This window comes from Melitaea cinxia, chromosome 26 (genome assembly GCF_905220565.1).
Source record: "Melitaea cinxia chromosome 26, ilMelCinx1.1, whole genome shotgun sequence".
Lineage (NCBI taxonomy): Eukaryota > Metazoa > Arthropoda > Insecta > Lepidoptera > Nymphalidae > Melitaea > Melitaea cinxia.
In genome coordinates this window covers 10,528,021-10,552,276 of record NC_059419.1, presented here as the reverse complement: position 1 = coordinate 10,552,276, position 24,256 = coordinate 10,528,021, and the positions used below count along the sequence as shown (strand labels likewise).

The 24,256-nt window shown below is 38.9% G+C and overlaps 1 protein-coding gene across 1 annotated transcript in view; it reads left to right on the top strand.

Moving 5' to 3' along the window:
* Positions 1-24,256, top strand: part of LOC123666569 (muscle calcium channel subunit alpha-1-like) — a 58,567-nt gene that overhangs the window by 18,747 nt on the left and 15,564 nt on the right. The window contains exons 8-32 of the mRNA XM_045600676.1: positions 166-356; positions 706-925; positions 1,254-1,356; positions 1,852-2,003; positions 6,975-7,092; positions 7,638-7,730; positions 9,476-9,596; positions 9,762-9,847; positions 10,246-10,349; positions 11,027-11,184; positions 11,700-11,850; positions 13,130-13,265; positions 13,854-14,020; positions 14,277-14,364; positions 14,491-14,598; positions 15,914-15,966; positions 16,044-16,181; positions 16,560-16,674; positions 17,218-17,348; positions 17,677-17,902; positions 18,645-18,743; positions 19,748-19,780; positions 20,818-21,003; positions 21,218-21,320; positions 22,698-22,858. Of these exons, the coding sequence (XP_045456632.1) occupies positions 166-356; positions 706-925; positions 1,254-1,356; positions 1,852-2,003; positions 6,975-7,092; positions 7,638-7,730; positions 9,476-9,596; positions 9,762-9,847; positions 10,246-10,349; positions 11,027-11,184; positions 11,700-11,850; positions 13,130-13,265; positions 13,854-14,020; positions 14,277-14,364; positions 14,491-14,598; positions 15,914-15,966; positions 16,044-16,181; positions 16,560-16,674; positions 17,218-17,348; positions 17,677-17,902; positions 18,645-18,743; positions 19,748-19,780; positions 20,818-21,003; positions 21,218-21,320; positions 22,698-22,858 (3,241 nt within the window). The remainder of the gene's footprint in view (positions 1-165; positions 357-705; positions 926-1,253; positions 1,357-1,851; positions 2,004-6,974; positions 7,093-7,637; positions 7,731-9,475; positions 9,597-9,761; positions 9,848-10,245; positions 10,350-11,026; positions 11,185-11,699; positions 11,851-13,129; positions 13,266-13,853; positions 14,021-14,276; positions 14,365-14,490; positions 14,599-15,913; positions 15,967-16,043; positions 16,182-16,559; positions 16,675-17,217; positions 17,349-17,676; positions 17,903-18,644; positions 18,744-19,747; positions 19,781-20,817; positions 21,004-21,217; positions 21,321-22,697; positions 22,859-24,256) is intronic.

Genomic DNA, 24,256 nt, shown 5'->3' with positions numbered 1-24,256 from the left:
ATAATGTTAAAATTTTGTGTCATTAACTTACGTATGAATAAAAATTTCGTATTTATTCAAAGGGTAAAAGCATTTAAAATGGGCTGAAGCCATCTGGCTATCCAATCTCAAAAATCTTTTATTAATCATCACTATGTCACAATAAATCCTATGTTTTGTCGTTAGAGAGTTCTCCAAAGAAAGAGAGAAAGCGAAGAATAGAGGAGATTTTCAGAAGTTAAGAGAAAAACAGCAATTAGAAGAAGATCTAAAAGGCTATCTTGATTGGATCACACAGGCCGAGTATCTAGAACCACTTGCAGACCAACACGATGCTGTAGATCAGAAGAGAGATTATGTTATTGGTAACTTAATAGGTAAATATAATTTATATTTGAGTAAAACTTTACCGAACATTTGATAAGGTTAGACCATAGTAGCAATTTTCTTGTTCAAACTCGGGATCATCCCGATTGGAGACGTACCTTATTAGCCCCACAAAAGATCACAGACAAACAATACTGATCTCAATTAGCGCTGTGATCCTGTGTTGAATAGGGCAGCCAATGCTCCTAGGGGGGTAGGTGGTGAGCTTGCGCTACGATAACCTTTTACCATTAGGTTGACAGTGATCTTTTTTGCTGCCCTAACTGTGCGATAAATTTATTAAAAGGTTATTTATATTTAGAAATAATAACAATTTATACTACTTTCTAACATTTTTAGGTCAAAGCCAAACAGATAACGATTCGACGGACCACTTAGGTATAGAACCTGTGGAACAGCAAAAAATATCAATCGGTAAAATGTGGAAGAAGGACTTCGACAAAGCGAACCGTCGCATGAAGCGCGCGTGCCGCCGCGCCGTCAAGTCGCAGACGTTCTACTGGCTCATCATCGTGCTCGTGTTCCTCAACACCGTCGTGCTGGCCAGCGAGCACTACCAGTGAGCGTTCTCTTCAAATCCGATCTCAAAATATCACTTCAGTTTTGGGCATGCCATTCAGTTTTGGTCATAACTCACGTAAAACGAATCGGTTTTGGTACATAGGAATTGTTTCTTAATATTAATAACTCAAAATGTGCGTAGCGCAATACAAATTCGAGTATTCACCGATGCCGATGTTCGCCGATTCATTCAGCAACCAGTAGCAAAGTTGACGAAATTCAATTCCCTGACTATGATTATTGCAAGTGAAACTATTTTAGCTTTTATAATTAATAGTTGTATAAAAAATATACTTTTTGATTAATTATTATTTTATTACTTTCAGACAGCCGACTTGGCTCGAATACTTTCAAGAATATGGTAATGCAATGTTTGTAGCTCTTTTTACATTGGAGATGTTGGTCAAAATGTACAGCTTGGGGTTACAGGTGAGATAAACTAATTGAATATGTTTTACGTAAGGCAAAGATAATAATTAGGGTTCCTCAAAACGAAAAAGTGGAACCTTAATAGGATCACGTTGTTGTCCGTATGTCTGTTAAGAACCTTTTTCTCAAGGATACGTTGAGCTATCAAGCTGAAATTCATATCAAATACTCAAATCTACTGTCCATTAGAGCTGTGAATGTTTATTTTGCAAATGTTTATTCTGCAACAGGGTACATATTTATTATACAGGGTAATAATAAAGGGTACTACTTCTCATGAACTTAGAACTTTGAAATTTGGTACGAAGCAGCAATGTCTTATAGTACAAATAAAGTGAAAATTGCGAAATACACAAATTTTTAGTTACGTCATATAATATAATAAACTATTTTTAATAATTTTATTTGTACTTTCTTGTAACGACGCATGTAATAGTAACATTTGTACCTATATATATATATATATAGTATAGTATGTAAGCTCGGTGCCTACAGGGCTACTTCGTGTCCCTGTTCAACCGGTTCGACTGCTTCGTGGTGGTGGGCTCCATCAGCGAGATGGTGCTGACCAAGAGCGAGCTGATGCCGCCGCTCGGCGTGTCCGTGCTGCGCTGCGTGCGCCTGCTGCGCGTCTTCAAGGTCACCAAGTGAGTGCTGGCGGCCGCGCTGGGCTCGGCTCTTCTAGTTCAATGTCTCTATACTCTTACGCTGACGTCGCAGGACGCCATCCCGCAGCTCGGCATCGTCTTCAAGGTCACCAAGTGAGTGCGGGCGGCCGCGCTGGGCTCGGCTCTTCTAGTTCAATGTCTCTATACTCTTACGCTGACGTCGCAGGACGCCATCCCGCAGCTCGGCATCGTCTTCAAGGTCACCAAGTGAGTGCGGGCGGCCGCGCTGGGCTCGGCTCTTCTAGTTCAATGTCTCTATACTCTTACGCTGACGTCGCAGGACGCCATCCCGCAGCTCGGCATCGTCTTCAAGGTCACCAAGTGAGTGCGGGCGGCCGCGCTGGGCTCGGCTCTTCTAGTTCAATGTCTCTATACTCTTACGCTGACGTCGCAGGACGCCATCCCGCAGCTCGGCATCGTCTTCAAGGTCACCAAGTGAGTGCGGGCGGCCGCGCTGGGCTCGGCTCTTCTAGTTCAATGTCTCTATACTCTTACGCTGACGTCGCAGGACGCCATCCCGCAGCTCGGCATCGTCTTCAAGGTCACCAAGTGAGTGCGGGCGGCCGCGCTGGGCTCGGCTCTTCTAGTTCAATGTCTCTATACTCTTACGCTGACGTCGCAGGACGCCATCCCGCAGCTCGGCATCGTCTTCAAGGTCACCAAGTGAGTGCGGGCGGCCGCGCTGGGCTCGGCTCTTCTAGTTCAATGTCTCTATACTCTTACGCTGACGTCGCAGGACGCCATCCCGCAGCTCGGCATCGTCTTCAAGGTCACCAAGTGAGTGCGGGCGGCCGCGCTGGGCTCGGCTCTTCTAGTTCAATGTCTCTATACTCTTACGCTGACGTCGCAGGACGCCATCCCGCAGCTCGGCATCGTCTTCAAGGTCACCAAGTGAGTGCGGGCGGCCGCGCTGGGCTCGGCTCTTCTAGTTCAATGTCTCTATACTCTTACGCTGACGTCGCAGGACGCCATCCCGCAGCTCGGCATCGTCTTCAAGGTCACCAAGTGAGTGCGGGCGGCCGCGCTGGGCTCGGCTCTTCTAGTTCAATGTCTCTATACTCTTACGCTGACGTCGCAGGACGCCATCCCGCAGCTCGGCATCGTCTTCAAGGTCACCAAGTGAGTGCGGGCGGCCGCGCTGGGCTCGGCTCTTCTAGTTCAATGTCTCTATACTCTTACGCTGACGTCGCAGGACGCCATCCCGCAGCTCGGCATCGTCTTCAAGGTCACCAAGTGAGTGCGGGCGGCCGCGCTGGGCTCGGCTCTTCTAGTTCAATGTCTCTATACTCTTACGCTGACGTCGCAGGACGCCATCCCGCAGCTCGGCATCGTCTTCAAGGTCACCAAGTGAGTGCGGGCGGCCGCGCTGGGCTCGGCTCTTCTAGTTCAATGTCTCTATACTCTTACGCTGACGTCGCAGGACGCCATCCCGCAGCTCGGCATCGTCTTCAAGGTCACCAAGTGAGTGCGGGCGGCCGCGCTGGGCTCGGCTCTTCTAGTTCAATGTCTCTATACTCTTACGCTGACGTCGCAGGACGCCATCCCGCAGCTCGGCATCGTCTTCAAGGTCACCAAGTGAGTGCGGGCGGCCGCGCTGGGCTCGGCTCTTCTAGTTCAATGTCTCTATACTCTTACGCTGACGTCGCAGGACGCCATCCCGCAGCTCGGCATCGTCTTCAAGGTCACCAAGTGAGTGCGGGCGGCCGCGCTGGGCTCGGCTCTTCTAGTTCAATGTCTCTATACTCTTACGCTGACGTCGCAGGACGCCATCCCGCAGCTCGGCATCGTCTTCAAGGTCACCAAGTGAGTGCGGGCGGCCGCGCTGGGCTCGGCTCTTCTAGTTCAATGTCTCTATACTCTTACGCTGACGTCGCAGGACGCCATCCCGCAGCTCGGCATCGTCTTCAAGGTCACCAAGTGAGTGCGGGCGGCCGCGCTGGGCTCGGCTCTTCTAGTTCAATGTCTCTATACTCTTACGCTGACGTCGCAGGACGCCATCCCGCAGCTCGGCATCGTCTTCAAGGTCACCAAGTGAGTGCGGGCGGCCGCGCTGGGCTCGGCTCTTCTAGTTCAATGTCTCTATACTCTTACGCTGACGTCGCAGGACGCCATCCCGCAGCTCGGCATCGTCTTCAAGGTCACCAAGTGAGTGCGGGCGGCCGCGCTGGGCTCGGCTCTTCTAGTTCAATGTCTCTATACTCTTACGCTGACGTCGCAGGACGCCATCCCGCAGCTCGGCATCGTCTTCAAGGTCACCAAGTGAGTGCGGGCGGCCGCGCTGGGCTCGGCTCTTCTAGTTCAATGTCTCTATACTCTTACGCTGACGTCGCAGGACGCCATCCCGCAGCTCGGCATCGTCTTCAAGGTCACCAAGTGAGTGCGGGCGGCCGCGCTGGGCTCGGCTCTTCTAGTTCAATGTCTCTATACTCTTACGCTGACGTCGCAGGACGCCATCCCGCAGCTCGGCATCGTCTTCAAGGTCACCAAGTGAGTGCGGGCGGCCGCGCTGGGCTCGGCTCTTCTAGTTCAATGTCTCTATACTCTTACGCTGACGTCGCAGGACGCCATCCCGCAGCTCGGCATCGTCTTCAAGGTCACCAAGTGAGTGCGGGCGGCCGCGCTGGGCTCGGCTCTTCTAGTTCAATGTCTCTATACTCTTACGCTGACGTCGCAGGACGCCATCCCGCAGCTCGGCATCGTCTTCAAGGTCACCAAGTGAGTGCGGGCGGCCGCGCTGGGCTCGGCTCTTCTAGTTCAATGTCTCTATACTCTTACGCTGACGTCGCAGGACGCCATCCCGCAGCTCGGCATCGTCTTCAAGGTCACCAAGTGAGTGCGGGCGGCCGCGCTGGGCTCGGCTCTTCTAGTTCAATGTCTCTATACTCTTACGCTGACGTCGCAGGACGCCATCCCGCAGCTCGGCATCGTCTTCAAGGTCACCAAGTGAGTGCGGGCGGCCGCGCTGGGCTCGGCTCTTCTAGTTCAATGTCTCTATACTCTTACGCTGACGTCGCAGGACGCCATCCCGCAGCTCGGCATCGTCTTCAAGGTCACCAAGTGAGTGCGGGCGGCCGCGCTGGGCTCGGCTCTTCTAGTTCAATGTCTCTATACTCTTACGCTGACGTCGCAGGACGCCATCCCGCAGCTCGGCATCGTCTTCAAGGTCACCAAGTGAGTGCGGGCGGCCGCGCTGGGCTCGGCTCTTCTAGTTCAATGTCTCTATACTCTTACGCTGACGTCGCAGGACGCCATCCCGCAGCTCGGCATCGTCTTCAAGGTCACCAAGTGAGTGCGGGCGGCCGCGCTGGGCTCGGCTCTTCTAGTTCAATGTCTCTATACTCTTACGCTGACGTCGCAGGACGCCATCCCGCAGCTCGGCATCGTCTTCAAGGTCACCAAGTGAGTGCGGGCGGCCGCGCTGGGCTCGGCTCTTCTAGTTCAATGTCTCTATACTCTTACGCTGACGTCGCAGGACGCCATCCCGCAGCTCGGCATCGTCTTCAAGGTCACCAAGTGAGTGCGGGCGGCCGCGCTGGGCTCGGCTCTTCTAGTTCAATGTCTCTATACTCTTACGCTGACGTCGCAGGACGCCATCCCGCAGCTCGGCATCGTCTTCAAGGTCACCAAGTGAGTGCGGGCGGCCGCGCTGGGCTCGGCTCTTCTAGTTCAATGTCTCTATACTCTTACGCTGACGTCGCAGGACGCCATCCCGCAGCTCGGCATCGTCTTCAAGGTCACCAAGTGAGTGCGGGCGGCCGCGCTGGGCTCGGCTCTTCTAGTTCAATGTCTCTATACTCTTACGCTGACGTCGCAGGACGCCATCCCGCAGCTCGGCATCGTCTTCAAGGTCACCAAGTGAGTGCGGGCGGCCGCGCTGGGCTCGGCTCTTCTAGTTCAATGTCTCTATACTCTTACGCTGACGTCGCAGGACGCCATCCCGCAGCTCGGCATCGTCTTCAAGGTCACCAAGTGAGTGCGGGCGGCCGCGCTGGGCTCGGCTCTTCTAGTTCAATGTCTCTATACTCTTACGCTGACGTCGCAGGACGCCATCCCGCAGCTCGGCATCGTCTTCAAGGTCACCAAGTGAGTGCGGGCGGCCGCGCTGGGCTCGGCTCTTCTAGTTCAATGTCTCTATACTCTTACGCTGACGTCGCAGGACGCCATCCCGCAGCTCGGCATCTCCGTGCTGCGCTGCGTGCCTCAGAGAGCACGCTAAGCCGTCGGTCCCGGTTGTTATCATGTACACCTGATAGCGATCGTTACTCATAGTAGGGGATATATCTGCCAACCCAAATTGGAGCAGCATGGTGGATTAAGCTCTTGTCCTTTACCTAGACGGGGAAAGAAGCTTATGCCCAACAGTGGGATATTACAAGCTGAAGCACAAAAATATTTAAGATAGAGGCGGCGGGACTAGTGACCAAAAAAAAAATAAACCCTCTATTTTGGACCATACACTTTTACAATTTTTTAATCTGCCAAACTGCGTACAGTTTATTCGCGAAATTAGCGCTTACCAAATATTTTAACTGAGTTAAAAAACGGGGGAGGTTCTCAATTTGACTGTTTTTTTATGTGTGTGTTACCATATAACTTTGTACTGGGTGTTACCGAATTTGATGATTTTTTTAACCGAAAGAGTTACATTTCATCGAGATTTGACGAACACTTTTTTGAGTTATTCCTAAAACTTAATGCATATTTCACTAACATTTTTTTTGAACTACCGACATCGTAGCGTTTGTCAATATAAATTAATGTTGGTTATTTTTTCGTTTGCGAGCAAACACAATTATTTTGGAAAAACTTTAAATTTTTTATAACAAAAAATATAGGTAGTAAGTTCTTAAAAATATCCTTATATTCCTATATAAGGATATAAAATTATTATTCCTATTAATTTCCACAATTCTACTCAACATTCATAACCGAAATTCCTTGCTGTTTCAGATACTGGCGGTCACTGTCCAATTTGGTGGCGTCACTCCTCAACTCGATCCAATCCATCGCCTCTCTGCTGCTACTGCTGTTCCTCTTCATCATGATCTTTGCACTTTTGGGCATGCAGGTTAATATCTTGTAAAAAAAGTATATTTCTTATACCACTATTGTATTAAACACTTGTGCCCCGTTTGATGGTAAGCGGTTATCGTAACCCATATACGTGATATCAAGAACATCTCAAACGTGTTGCTGACCTTATTCAAGAGCTCTGGCTAGCTTACTACCCACAGGAACATAAAACTATTTGAAATCGGTATTATTTGTCTGTGATTTTCTCTAAGGTCTACTAAAGTATTATATATATATTATATATATATATATACTAAAATATAAAAAAAAAAAAAAAATAACTGAGGTAGGCTACAGCAGGGAGCATCTTCCTCAAAATCTTTGCCCGACTGGGAATTGTAACTCGACCTTGAAGAAGGTCACAGCTAAATATTATCTACTGCTTTCAAGCAGTGTTGCGTTCCTGTTGATGAGTTAGCTGACTAGAGCTCCTGGGTGGATTGGGGGTAGGGTCGGCAATATACTTGCGATGCTTCTGGTGTTGCAGGCGAAAATTACCCTTTCACTTTAACGACATTGACATTAAATTGCAATTTTCAGGTTTTTGGTGGCAAATTTAACTACGATCCTGTGGAGGAGAAAGATCGTCATAATTTCGATTGTTTTTGGCAAGCGTTACTGACTGTTTTTCAGGTATTTATTAATTTATATTTCATCGGTTCAGCCTTTAATATCCTACTACTCTTTCCCCATGTAGGAGAAGGATCAGAGCTTAATCCACCACGCTGCTCCAATGCGGGTTGGCGGATATATTCCCTACTATGAGTAACGATCGCTATCAGGTGTACATGATAACAACCGGGACCGACGGCTTAACGTGCTCTCCTAGGCACGGTGGGGAGACCCACAAGGACTGCACAAACACCCAGACCACGGCAAATACCTGTATCGCTTCAGCCTATAATATACCACTACTGGGTATAGGCCTCTTTACCCATGTAGGGGAAGGATCAGAGCTTAATCCACCACGCTGCTCCAATGCGGGTTGGCGGATAAAATACCTGTACGGCCAATACAAATGTTTGTCATGTGCGGGGATCGAACCCGCAACTGCCAGCGCAACAGGCACAATCCATAGCTGTGACCGTTGCGCAAACGCGGCTGATTTTTATTTATTGCGGACAAAAAGAGCGTATAATCACATTTGCTTAGATTATATTATCATTTAATAATTGAATTCATAACCGAAATTTTGATTCTACTAAAAATAGTAAAATAGATAACTTTTAAAATTATAAAAACCGGCCAAATGCGAGTCGGACTCGCGCACGAAGGATCTCGTACAATTGACTAGATAAACAACAGTAGGTACACAAATAAAACCAAATATTTTGTGAATATTCCTAGCGTTTACTTGGTACTGATTTTAATATCGGGTAAAAAGCGGCAAAAAAAATCACTTTTGCTGTATGAGGGCCTCCCAATTATTTTTTTATTTTAATTTTATTATTTATTATTGAAGTAAATATTAAAGTAAATAACTGTGTGGTTACGGCAGTAAAGAATATAGCCACCTCCTATCTTCCCGTGGGTGTCGTAAGAGGCGACTAAGGGATAACATAGTTCCTCTGGCGGGGTGGTTCCTGCGGTCACCAACCCGCACGCCCAGCGTGGTTTCTATGGGCAACACACATTAATTCACGCCGTTTGGGCACGAACTTGTGGAGGCTACTATATCCAGCATTGGACTGCGATAGGCTGAAGTAATATTAAAGGAAATATACAATTAAATATTTTGTGAATATTTCAAATGCCTACCTGTTACTGTTTATTGATATCGAGTAAAAATAGGCAAAAATGACGTTTTTTTTTGTATCGAACCTCCCCTAAATATTTATTTTATTTTAATTTTATTATTTATTATTAAAGTAAAAGTACTACTGAGTATTTTGTGAATATTTCAAGTGCCTACCTTTTGCCATTATTGATATTGAGCAAAATAGGGCAAAGAAGCGTTTGTTGTATGGGAGGCCCCCCTTAAATATTTATCTTTTTTTATTTTTATTGTTGTTTTATTTCGTTTTAGTGTGTTGTTTTGTTGTTATTTTAGTTGTTTTTATAGCAGCAACAAATACATAATTTGTGAAAATTTCAACTGTCTAGCTATCGCGGTCCATAATGTACAGACTGGTGACAGACAAACGGACAGAAAGCGAAGTCTTAGTAATGGGGTCCCGTTTTTACCCTTTGGGTACGGAACCCTAAAAATGATAACGTTCCATGTAAAAAAAAAACATCTAATAAAACGCTTTACATACACACACATTTTTTTTCTAGCAACTCTCCTAAGACTTGAGTTCAAGCAAGTAAAACTACAAAAACCACATATCTATAAGTCAACTTCTTTGTTTTAGAAGGCGCATTAATTTGTCTTTCAGATCCTAACAGGTGAGGACTGGAACGCTGTGATGTATGAAGGTATTAAGGCCTACGGTGGGGTCGGAACCTTCGGCATCCTTGCGTGCATCTACTTCATCATTCTATTTATTTGCGGCAACTGTATCCTTTTCATAATATTCTTGAAAATCAAATATTTTGACCTACTTCTCCTACTTGTGGCTTAATATTAAAATAGCTGACGGAAAATTGTTCTTTATTTCATTAAAAACACTTAAACATAAATATAATGCTATCTAATCAATAATTTCCTGAATTGCAAAACAGACATTCTTCTGAACGTGTTCTTGGCTATCGCTGTTGACAACTTGGCAGATGCGGAATCATTGACTAACATTGAAAAGGAAGAAGGTGTAAGTAATATTTGTGACATGGCCATAATATATCTATTGTAAATAGTTGTGGTTAGACTCGACGTTATTATCAAATCACATTTAATGATAATAAAATAAATACCTCACACTCAACGGAATTATCTCCTGTATGGCGGTTCAGAAACACACCCAATACACAAGCACAAACGACCATGGTAAATATCAGTATGGTCAATACAAATGTTTGCTATGTGCGAAGAACGAACCCGCAACCACCAGGTCAACAGCTGCAAACCAGTACTGTGACATAAAAGATATCGTGAGACTATTTATTATAATAATACGGAAACGTTTGCATAACACGATTTTAAATAAATAGTTGATTTAAAGTGAATACACATTTTAAATGAATTATAAAGTTCAATCTTAAATTTCAGCAAGGAGGTGAAGAGAAAGAAGAAGACGCTGTAGAAGTAGAAGGTGGACTCGCTGACACAGACGACGAGTACATTCATGATGATGATGTGTACACGAGTGATAAGTATGCCAAAGACTTATTACCATGCGTACAAATCAAATATAAACACACATAAGAAAACTCCCTACATGTATATGTATGTATGTATGTATGTATGTGTACTCATAATGTTATAGCCCAATTATCAAAATTCGTAACTAATTGTGGACAGTGATGATTAAAAAAAAAACTAGTTCATTATTATTTATTTTGAAGTTGCGATTGCTTTAATCAATAACGACATATTAAGAACTAGCTGTGCCGCGACTTCGTTCGCGTGGAATTGATCAAAATAGTTATTTTACATTTCAAAAATCTAAAATACAGTAGTTTAAGTTACTCCTTATTACATCAGCTATCTGCCAGTGAAAGACCCGTAAAAATCAGTCCAGCCGTTTCAGAGATTAGCCGGAACAAAGAGACAGACAGACAGACAAAAATTATAAAAATGTTATTTTGGTATATGTAGCGTGTATACATACATACATATGAATTTAGTGAAACACGGTTATTTTAAAATTACAAACACACACTCCAATTTTATTTATTTGTATAAATTTAAATATTAGCACAATACCAAATACACAAAAAATACACAAACGATTTAAATACATGCACAATACCAAATACACAAAAAATCCTTAAAAACTTAACTTTTATCACTTAGAATAATACTAAATACAACTGGTAATGAATTTCAGTTCTGAAAGAGAATATGAAGAAACTGGATCGGAAGGTGAACCACAAGAGGAATTAGAAGGAGAAGGAGAAAATGAAATAATAGATGAAGAAAATGAAGAGAGAGTCGAGGAGGAACAAGAAGGAGAGGAAATGGAAAACCATCAAAGAAACCATATAGGTAAAGTACTATTTTTTATTTAATATGTAATGACATCTAATAAAATTCCACAATAAACGGAATATCCTTGTATCTTTAAAATATTTTCAGTAAAAAAACATATAAATGGTAAATAAGTATGATCTTATTATCACTGACCTTTATAGACATCTAAGGATAATAAAAATATTCGATTTATAAGACGTTGATAATATTCATTAAGCTCATTGCTTGCTCAGTCAGTTAAATTTGTTTCTTGAACAAAATTTATTTTCATTTTGATGTAATTACAAAATAATAATCATTATTAATTGGTAAGCGCAGAACCACCAAAATGATATCTATCATAAGATAAATGCAAGTAACGGTTTTCCATTTTTAATGTTAAGTAAAAATTGTATTAGAAAAACCGTTACCAACAGAACTAGGAATCGAATTTCTAAGTAAAACAATTGGAAATAAAAAAATGAATACAAACAAAGACGCACCAAAACAAACGTGGTAAGAGAAAGGAAACGCTAACAAAACCAACACAGTGAACACAGAGTTCGAGGACGAGCCACGCTTGAAACGCAAGCCGACGACGTCCTCGGCGCGACCGCGGCGCCTCTCGGAGGTCGACATTAGGGACTCGGCCAAGCCGATCCCCGATGCCACTTCCTTCTTCATATTTTCCAAAGACAACAGGTTAGGGACCGCGGTGGAGCGACGCTTTCGATTAGATGTTTACTTATCCGCCTCTGAACTTTATTTCTTATTGACTCTACTGATACCGCTGTACCATCTACTTTTATTTTTATTTAATGCTTCTCAGCAAGTCACTGGAGTCAATTCTTTTTTTTTAATATTGATGCCTTTATCTTAAACGACTTTAATAATTTTCAGCTGTTATGTTATTTTATTATTAATTTCACTCTCACGTTTATTAGCTAATCACTTAATTTTTTTTACTCGCATTTGATTTTATTGAAACATAGGCGTTTATCTCGCAATAGGGTCACTTGAAATATTTCGGCATGAACACATTAAATTTAAGTGACAAGGTAAAATTATAGTTTAAGGTAAAAATAAGTAGATAGAGAGTTTACAAGAGGAATGTTATATGTTTCTATATTATAAAGATGGAGGCGAGTTAGAAGAGGAAGGGACGCTTGTAACCGCTAGACCGCGGCGGATATCTGAACTGAATATGCCAAATCAGACGCCGCCAATACCGAACGCTAGTAGTTTCTTCATATTCTCACCAACGAACAGGTGATTGGTGATTCGGTACCCGTGTCTCATTGTTATCGTATTGGCGCGATGTTACCAGCCTTGATGAATGATTCACTTTTCCATCATTGTTTACGTCCTTATCGAATTCATGTACCATTTTTGTGTTGCACGAGTGCTGCCCTCGATATTGTCCACAATTACCCGAGATCAAAATTTTCTACAATGAGATTACAGGGTACCTTCCAATATCCGATGTTAGCGGCTAGGTTTGTCCGTAGAAGCGTTGTCAGTTAGTTCAGCATGAATATACGATGGAAATTTAGAAGTTCAGTTGTTTTCTTTTCAAATAGTATGCCGAAATGTTAGAGCATGTTCCTTTATAGTTTTAGGTTCTGCCTTAATAGCATGAGCGTGATTTATGTATGTAATGTTCTGTTGTAATTTTTGTAACTATATATTATTATTTTGCATGACTTAGCTTATGGTGTTCTTCATTTGCTGTTGACGTGGTGTTAATCGATGTTGTGATATACAATGTGTTATAATAAAATTATTTAAAACATCCAAACTTTTCTTGTACATACCGTAAACAAAAATATTTCTAAACGAAAATTAATTAAATGATATTCAAGTGATTTAACATTATACGTTATTTAATTTATTGGACTGTATAACTGTGTACATAATATGAACAACTTCTAATATTGTATGAACTTTATTGCCAAAGTATACAATATTGATATCATATCAGGTTTCGAGTGTTCTGCTATAAAATGTCGTCATCGTCAACGTTTGGGAACATTATACTGGTGTGCATCATGCTCTCCTCTGCTATGTTGGCAGCGGAAGATCCCTTGGACGCCGCACAAAAGGGGTTCAGGAACTGGGTAAATAAATGAAATATTATAAATTCCTGTAGTTATTCCTATATTCATGTCATAATTTACCAATGTATATTGTTTTGTTTATATTTTTTATAATGTTTAATAAAATATTTACTGGAGCATAAAAAAATTACCAATATTTCTATATGGCATTTATGGAATGAACTAATAAAACGAAGATATTATTCTAACTAATAAGTTAATAATAATAATACACTTTATTGTACACCAAAAACAGAAATGATACATATCAAAGAAAGAAAAAATATTGAAAATATATTAATTAGGTACAAAGGGCCAAGGGTACAAGGGCCTTATCGCTAAAAAGCGATCTCTTCTTCCAGGCAACTTTAGGGCAAAGGAAGTGGTCTAGCGTCACCATAGGTGTACAAGTTACAACAAATTTAATATAAATATTCAAATAATTAAACATATACATACATACATACATAAATAGATACATAAATACATACATACATACTGTCATATATTAAGTTAATTGCTTAGTTCAAATATTTTCCATTACGCACTAAATAACACTCTCAAACTTGGTACGGATCCTCCAAATTATTATGAAATATGTTGTTCCAGTTACTAAGTCAATTCGACATATTCTTCACGGGTATTTTCACTCTGGAGCTGTTCCTGAAACTGGTGACGTATGGCCTGATCCTGCACCAGGGCGCCTTCCTGCGTTCAGCGTTCAACGTACTCGACATGCTTGTCGTTTGCGTCTCTCTTATCTCTATGAGCTTTAAGTACGGATATAGTCTTTATTTTCATAAGTAATGTGTTTGTTCGATAATTTTTTTATCGCTGGAATGCCTAAATATATTGTAACTAAAATCAAAACTACAAATCATTGATAGATTTGAAGCTTTCTGGATGTTTATTCTTAGTATTCAAAACTCAAACTTATTATCTTTTATGATATTAATATTTTGATTTAGTAAGTCACCTCTAATAATTATAACTAAGTCCTAATGGTATTATTTAAAAGACTCTTTATTTTAGGTCTGGGAGTATTTCCGTTGTGAAGATATTGCGAGTGTTCAGGGTGCTCAGGCCTCTCAGAGCCATCAACAGGGCGAAGGGCCTTAAGGTCAGTTATCAATTCTCTAAAATCAACGTCATTAATGATTTTATAGATACTTACCTTGATTATATTTTTAATGAAATAAAGATTTTTATTATCATTGTATTAAAAGTAATTTTTCCCTGATTATAGCACGTTGTTCAGTGCGTGATCGTTGCAATCAAAACGATTGGAAACATTTTGTTGGTAACATCCTTGCTTCAATTCATGTTCGCGGTCATGGGAGTGCAAATGTTCAAGGTAGGGGGCACTTCCGTCACTTTTATCTGAAGCACCGTCTACTCCTCGGTCTGTACTGTACGACTATCTGTGCCACCGGTTGAAGTGAAACACGATCTATTTTATCTTTAAATCTATTACACCTTTGGGTATCAAAATATTTTCAAAATTTCTTCAAAACTTATTTCTTAGTATAACTAATTTTTACTTCTTCTTTCTCACTACTCATTTCTCATGATTTTACTGTCTTCTTTCTATATATACTGACGCTTTGCTTTTTTCGTTATTTTCATTCTTGTGCTGTTTAATTTTCTGCTTGTTACGCTTTAACCATTCCTCTTCAGTATCTATATGTATGTATATTATCTTCGTGTCAATTTGTTTCATTTAACGACATTATTTCATCTATAAATATATTATCACTATCTTTTTATCACAAATGCAAATATAAATAAAGAATATTTCAGTCCGAGAAACCGAAGCTGTGTCCATAACTTCGCAGCATGATTTACTTTAGAAATATACTAACATTTAGACTATGTTATAGAATTATATATGTTAGATCTTTTATATAACGTTACTAACATACTGTAGCATGTGTAGCTAATATCCTTGACCCAAAGGTGTAGATATTACATAAAATCCAAATCATTTAGAGGACTAATATGAACCTACGTTACATAGATAACCCCCCCTACCTTGGCGTTTACTTGTCTTCAATCCCCATTTGAAACGTCTAACAAGAATCAATTATCTTTAACAGTGTATGTAGTTAAAGAGCCGTTCCCATAATCCTCATGTTAAAATGTCCTATATAAAAGACTGTTTGCTTTGCCCCCCATGTCCCGACGCCGCCCGGTCACTGGACATTGTGGACATACCCTGGTAACGTATACACCCATGCAACTAACTGCACTAAATCCTTCATTGAAATTCTAGTATGTGGTGAAATGTGTGATAGTAGCGATTAAGACTATAGGAAATATAATGCTAGTGACGTATTTGTTACAATTTATGTTCGCTGTCGTCGGTGTACAGTTGTTTAAGGTGAGCATTTCGATTTTTTAAACTAAAACAAACATGGTGCGGTAAGACGAAAAATTAACTGAATTAATTATTCAAAAACTCCAGCTTGTATTATTAATTAAAAAGCATGTAAATAAAATGTAATATACATAAAAATACACTGACAAATTCAAATAAATTACATAAAAATGCATCATGAGAAATGAGTTTCGTTTTAAATGCTAATTTTTGATATCAACGACAGCTTCGAGGCATGAAATTTTCTAATCTCTACGATTTGGACACGTCTAATCACGGAAGTTTTTTGCAGGGTAAATTTTTTAGGTGTAATGATATTTCGAAGATGACAAAGGAAGAGTGTCAGTAAGTACAATACAGCAAAATTCCACTTTTTTCCGTTTAGTTACAGTTGAGTAATATATCAATATATTTTTTTTCAGGGGAACTTATTTAGTATTCGAAAATCGTAATTACGTAGTTAGAGATAGAGAATGGAAAAGAAATGATTTTCATTTTGATAATGTAATGAAAGGGATGCTCACCCTCTTCACAGTATCCACTTTTGAAGGATGGCCAGGGTAAATATAATAAATTTAATCTGTATAACAAGCGTAATAAAAATAAAAATCTATAATACTAAAAGAAGATAAACTTCACATTTCTAAACTGCTTATAGCATACAAAATTATCACCTAAGAAGTCAAAAGCACAATTTTTCTATCTCTAGTAAGTATTTTTAATATGAAAAGATGTTCGCAAAAGGGCAGACAGCACTAACTGATGTTAAGTGGCTACTAATGCTCACATGTATGCTTAAGAGCAGTCGTGTGTACGTTGCTAGCCTTTAGGAAAAATATCGTAGAATTAAAAATAGTTAAATTACTAAAACTGTCCGAAAAATTACTATCTTTGTAGACAAAATACATTTAAATTTTATAAAAAATTATTATTTTCAGGTTACTGTACGTATCTATAGATTCGAATGCAGAGGATCGCGGTCCCATTACTAACTTCCGTCCAATTGTTGCTGCATACTATATTATTTACATTATTATAATTGCCTTCTTTATGGTAAGAATTTACACTATAACAATTAAACTATTATATTCCAAAACCGTATCAAAATGTGCATCATCCTATTAAAATAAAATTTCATCTTCTCTGAATATATGTAATTGTAATATTAAAAAAGGGTCATCTTACTTTGGAGTGGTAATAAATGTATAGAAATCTTTTCACCAACAACAAAAATCACTAACCCACCTAGTTGCCTCAACGTCGGTGGCTACAGTTTCAATGCCCGCTCGGAGCATTTATTTCTATCTTAACAAGTATTTGTTTCTGACCTGAGTGCTTTATAGGGCTTCCCACATTCGGCATTCGGCTCCGAATGCTTCAGAGTCACCTAGGCTATAATAGGGCGATTACTACTCATTACCATGAATAATGATCACCCTATTAGACAAGGTCCCCTAACTCTTAGTGGGGTAGCGTAGCGGAAGACCTACTTTTCTTTTTCTTAATGGAGAAAGAAACGACGATTTTGTAGCAAAAACAGAGTCATATATATATTGAGAAGTTCCAGTAAATGACATAATTTACAACATTCCTCAGGTAAACATATTCGTCGGTTTCGTCATAGTGACATTCCAAAATGAGGGTGAGCAGGAATACAAGAATTGTGAACTAGATAAGAACCAAAGAAATTGTATAGAATTTGCCTTGAAAGCTAAGCCAATTAGGAGGTAAGTTATGGACCATTCTAGCAAAATAACGGACTCTAAATAAAATAATATAATATTAATTCTAAGTTACTTATTACGAAACTTGATGTATCAATAGTTCAATGTTGTCCTAAAATTACTCTTCTCACTTCTCCCTAATCTTTTCAAACTTCAAATTCCTTGATTCTATTTGTTTCACTTTATGAATTTGTTTCAATTTGAGTAGAATAAATAATAATCATGTTTTATTTCAATTTTTGATATTATTCAAATATACTTATATGAAATTTATACAAAAGTAGTAAATTATGTATAAAATTTAATGGATAAAAAAACCCAAATTCCACAGGTATATCCCAAAGCACCGAATCCAGTACAAAGTATGGTGGTTCGTCACGTCCCAGCCTTTTGAATACGCAATCTTTGTCCTCATTATGATAAACACCATCACCCTCGCCATGAAATACCACAACCAGCCTCACGAGTACAGCAAAGCACTAGATATGCTGAACATGATCTTCACAGCGGTCTTTGCACTTGAATTTATCTTCAAGCTGGCTGCTTTTCGGTTTAAGGTTAGACTTTATCTATAATAAGGTTATATTTACGCTCAATAAATATTTTTAAATATTATTGTGCTGTGTGGCTACGGCACCAAAGAATTTAGCCACCCCCTCTCATCCCGTCGGTGTCGTAAGAGGCGACTAAAGGATAACAAGGTTCCACTACCACCTTGGAATTTAAGAAGCCGACCGATGGCGGGATTACCATCTAACCGCTGGCTTTGAAACACAGGCCGAAGACGGGCAGCAGTGTCTTCGGTGCGACAAAGCCAGCCCTGCGGTCACCAACCCGCCTGCCCAGCGTGGTGACTATGGGCAACACACATGAGTTCACGCATTTTTGGCGTAAGCTTGTGAAGGCCTATGTCCAGCAGTGGACTGCAATAGGCTGGAATGATGATAATGAAATATTTTTAAAACATTTTTTCATCTTAGAATAAGCAAAAATACATAAGTAGTTTATTAAGTTTAATACATCGTTAAAACAGATAATTTATAATTTGAATTGTCCTTCAATCACCCAGAGAGTGGTCCAAGTTAGTGTGAAAATAATTGAGAGGCGTAAAATATCATTTCACCGCTATGTATATAAAACATATGTGAACTTCTATTTGACTGATGATAGTAAGAATGACCACAACTGGTGGGATGTTAATTGTATTTTTTTTTTCATACATGTCACGATACATCGTGGGTAATATTCTCAAAAAGTTTTCACAACAAGTTATAAAGTCTATTCATACTTATTTTGTAGAACTATTTCGGAGACGCATGGAACACGTTCGACTTCATCATCGTTTTAGGTAGCATCATCGACATCGTCGTATCACAAGTAAACGAACTTAAAAATCAGGTAATGTTCACTTTGCACGGCATATATGCAATTTTTTATATTTAGTTAACCACCTACACTAGGTACATCGTTTAAATTGAAATGGTCATCATTTGAAGTATATACAACAAAATCTTAGTCGTTACGTAAGCTATTTATATGATCATTATTATTCCTGCTTTGTTCTTAAGTGAAACTAATCTTTGTGGTCAACAGATAAATTACCGCTATTCATTAAAAACAAATATTATGATTGATATAAAAAGACATGGTTTGAGAAATCTAAAAGCTCGCTGATCGTCTTTCGATTCCTTAGTTCAAGTTTTAGCTAATACGAAGTTCTGAATTTTTAATGCTCCTCAATTTGTACAGGCGCTTTGCCGTTTAGTCGTCGCGACTGTCATTTGAAGATTATTTTTATGTTCTTCTTTCTATATACCGCCATCAGCACATTTGCCATTGTAACATTAACGTGGCAAAAAGATAAAAACAAACAAAAATCATTCATATAAATGTAGACAGTTCCTATTCGTTGCTGTAATAGTTTATTGGTAATACTCAACATTGGATAAAAAGTAGTTCTGAAACATTTAATACCTTCTGCTTGAAAGGAGCAATAAAATTATTTAAGATGACCATCCTTCTCTCCTGTCAAAGATTTTCATTGTAATATGAAACTTTGAATAGTTACGGGTCTCTGTAAAGAACTCACTATAGACGGCGCCACGGTTCGCTTAAACCGAAAATAAAAATCATCATATCAAAATTTTCGCTCTAGCGGGTACATCGTTCCATAGCTTAATTGGCTAGAGCGCTGACACGGTCAGTCGGAGACGCGGGTTCGAATCCCGCTGGAGCGGTCAATTTTTGATATGATATTCAAAAATGTTAAGATGACCATCTCAATTTAGACAATGTAGTTACTGTCCCGAGCATGGACGATATAGATGTTGTAATAACAGCAAGCCGTGGCATCCTGTATAGTAAATATGTGTAGATGATTGAAGAAATCGTGTTTATTGCAGGGAAGTGGATTGCCAAGAGCACACGTTGTTAAGGTAAGTGCACGCTTTAGGAGACGTAATTTATAAAAATTTAGCCACATACATAGAATACATAAATCTTTACAAAATATCGTAAAGAAAAATTAGCAAAGAATCTAGAATAGATAATACTGAAAGTACAGATAAAGTTTTTATAGATAATAAAGAACTTGAATATATATTAAAAGAATTTTGAATATTTAAAGATAAATCAAGAATAATAGATGTTAATAATAAAATAGCTTTAGATGTTGTCAAGCAAATAATTATAAGGTTAGCTTTTGATGTACATGGGACAGTAACCAGCAAATAGTAATCAACAAGATCAAATTTTTAGACATAGGAGATGCACTGTAAGCACTTCACAATTACACAAAATGTATTTTTGAGATACATGTAGCGTTACTGAAAATAACAAATAAAGGCATATCTGTAATAAATTCTTATATTTGGAGATATTATAGATTGTATATACACACTATAGATTATAATTTAGAAAGCACAGTTCATTTGCTTCCTCGTCTAAAAACGGTCCACTCAGTATAAAGTGCCGAGATAACATTCCTAAAACAAAAAAAATAAACAGTCGGATTGAGAACCTCATCCTTGCCAGAAACCTATAATGAATATTTTGTGAAATTGGTTTAAAATCATAAGCATCTGAATAATGATCTTCCTTTACAAAATATTAATATGAATTATACTGATTCTTTAGAGCTTTTAAATTTCATTTACTATATAAGAAATATATGACAAATAAATTATTCGTCAGTACTCAACAGGTTTTTTTTTCATTCTGTACTGATTATACAATACTTTTTGTCCTTTAATCTTTACATGGAGTTACACTTTTTTTTACACGAGAAATATATTTCATGAAACAATTATAAGATCTACTAAATATGATACATTTCACACAATCAAAACCCTTCTTCTAAATTGATAAAAAGATCCAGCAGGAGAGTATTACAGACTGAAACATTTAATCAAAAAAAAAATATTAAAACGTAAATTAACCCAAACACAGGTTCAAATTAAAATTAATCTCGCAGGAAAGTTCGATCCCATCTATAAACTTCTTTCGATTGTTCCGTGTGATGAGGCTGGTCAAGCTGCTGTCTCGTGGCGAAGGCATTCGAACATTACTGTGGACGTTTATCAAATCCTTCCAAGCGCTGCCCTATGTTGCTCTATTGATCTTGATGCTGTTCTTCATTTACGCCGTTGTTGGGATGCAAGTAAGTTAAAAAATACGTGTATTTACATCTAAAGTTAAATATAATTAGCTGATTTTCAAATAAGACCAATCTTAAAATTCTGTACTTAAACTACGGACAGTTCAGAATGACAGCACCGAATGTTCAAATTCTTCTTCTCTTTTCTTAGTCTCGTGTTTTATATACATAAGTTTCTAAATGAGTTTAAATAATTTAAGCGTATATTATTTTTTAGGTATTTGGAAAAATTGCTATAGATGACGACACACCCATCACTCGAAACAACCACTTCCAGACGTTTCCACAGGCTATATTGGTGTTATTTCGTTCTGCTACTGGTTAGTACTGAATCACTTCAGTATCGCAGTCCACTGCTGGATATAATTCTCCACAAGTTCGCGCCAAAAAAGGGCGTGAACTCGTGTGTTTTGCCCATGGACACCACACGGGCAGGCGGGTTGGTGACCGTGGGTACTAGTACCGTATAATTTATATTATTATCTGTTAATATCTTAGTCAGTTGTTTCTACGTTACCCTTTTTTATTCAGAACGTTATTCAAATATATAGATATTTAATATCATTGAATCAGTAACGCTTCACTGAAGTATAGGCAGTGGTTTTGATGTCCACTCATAGGGCTAAATGTGATCAAAAAGTAGGTCCATAATTTACCATTTGATCACTCAAGCGACGGCCAAACTAATCTAATTTCTACAAATACAACAAATACAAATATACTTTATTGTACAACCAAAAATAATACAAATAACATAAAAGAGAAAGAAAAAGAAACAAGTGAGAAATAATAATAATAATAACAAAAAAGGAATGTACAAAAGGCGGTCTTATCGCTAAAGAGCGATCTCTTCCAGACAACCTTTAGAAAAAGGACATGAATAAGAATAAAGCGGCATAGAGGTGTACTTTAAAATAATATATGTAAAAACATATAATTATATAACTATACATACACTTGAATAGATATAATTACAGGCATGCAACTACATATAACAGTACATACATAAACATACATATACATACATACATACATACATACATACATACATAGATTCATACATACATACATACATACAATATAAACAACTAATAGATACTATAAATATAAACGACAGAGTACAAGAGAAATATAGCACTAAATCAGTAACGATATTATAGCAAATTTAAGTAATGGTCTTTCAAATGGCTCTTAAATGACTCTAATGATTGTGCACGCCGTATACTTACGGGTAAAGAATTCCACATTCCACATTCTATTTCTAGTTTAGTAGTTTTAAAAGAATATTAAATACATATTGATATTAATATCTATACAAATTAATAAAATTGGAGTGTCTGTTTGTAATACACGGTACATATACCAAAATTATTATGTTTTACAATTTTTGTGTGTCTGTCTGTTTGTTCCGGCTAATCTTTGAAACGGTTGAACCGATTTTGACGGAACTTTCACTGACAGATAGCTGATGTAATAAGGAGTAACTGAGGCTACTTTTAATTTAGAAATTTATTTATAACTCTGAACTGAACAATAACTTTTTTTTTAATTCAACGACGAGATTGGTCAGATATTAAAATTCTTTTATCGCTGGAAAACGCTTTCATTGATACAAAGTCAGTGTACACAAACGCGAATGACTTGATATCAGTAATTTACATATAGTTCTATATATATTTATATATTTTTCTCATCAGGCGAAGCCTGGCAAGATATAATGATGGGTGTCTCCCCGGAACCGGAAGTGCGCTGTGATCGGAATTACGACGAAGAAGGCGAAGAAGACAGCAGCGGCTCGTGCGGCAGTGTCCTCGCTTTCCCTTACTTTATCTCATTTTACGTGCTTTGCTCCTTTCTCGTGAGTTGTTTTCATAATTTGTACTTCAGCAACCGTTATTCTAATATGTGGTAATTTTTATACATGGTGTGTTTTTATTTGTCATTTTTATGTTGTTTAGGAATTAGTGCAGTGGTCAAGCAACAGACTGACATTATACTGTTACGATAACCACACATTAAGCGTTTATATAGCCCATAAAGATAATTTGCAGTCTATATAGTGATTATTTTGGTTGAGTTTTTGGACACCTGATATAGACTCGACATCCTTCTCATGGTCAATGACTTTTGTCCGATTGTGGTTACGCAATCACAATCATTCATATTGTGATATTCTTGGAGTTAACTCCTTAAAAAACGATAAATAAATAATAAGCCATGGAATGGCCATATGAAAAAACGAGTGTTTTGGACCACACAACAGAAGTAAAACTTCTGCACAATATACCTGCACTGTGTCTTAGATATACGAAACATAACTGGCTATGAGACAAAGAGAGAAAGGAAATGAATTACTTATTTCTAAGTTAGTGATGACAGAAAGAGAGAGAGTTACGTTTCGTATATTACTGTAGGAGTGATTAAGAAGTTTTACTTCAATCGTGTGGTCTAATGCACACTCGTTTTTTTTTTACTATTTTTTCACTCAGTTTATATTTTATTAATATGGAAAAGAAAGATACGAGCACACATTTTCTTTTTCTCTTTCAACTTCCGTTTGCCTCGTCCGAACATACTTTCCGTAACGCTCTCGTCACGCATTCACCAGCTTACTCCCCAAGTTAAATGTGTGTGAAGATGTTTTACTTAAAAACTGAGGAGTGAATTCGTGTGAAGTAGTAGCACTGAGACCCGCCCTGAGAATGACGATTTACCGCACAACGTATCTTGCGATAAGAAGATAGATATATCTTTAATAACAATTTTCATTATTTATCGTTGTGTCCATTTGTTATAAGAATTCATTGACGGTTCGCAGGAAAGTGGACATAAGGTGCCAATCAAACCACTAATTGCAAATTCATGCGACGTTTCGATCCTTTATTGGAGCATCATCAGGCCTGATGACGTCGCATGAATTTGCAATTAGTGGTTTGATTGGCACCTTATGTCCACTTTCCTGCGAACCGTCAAAGTATATTTAATAACAATGTTCTTAAGGAGTTAACTCCATTCGAGTTCATAATTAAGTTGATAAATAGTTATATACTGACTGACTGACTATATACTGACTGACAAATAGTTATATATATGGTTCGCTTAAATCGAAAAATAAAAATCATCATATCAAGAATTTCGCTCTGGCGGGTACATCGTTCCATAGCTTAATTGGCTAGAGCGCCGACACGGTCAGTCGGAGACGCGGGTTTGAATCCCGCTGGAGCGGTCAATTTTTGATATGATATTCAAAAATGTT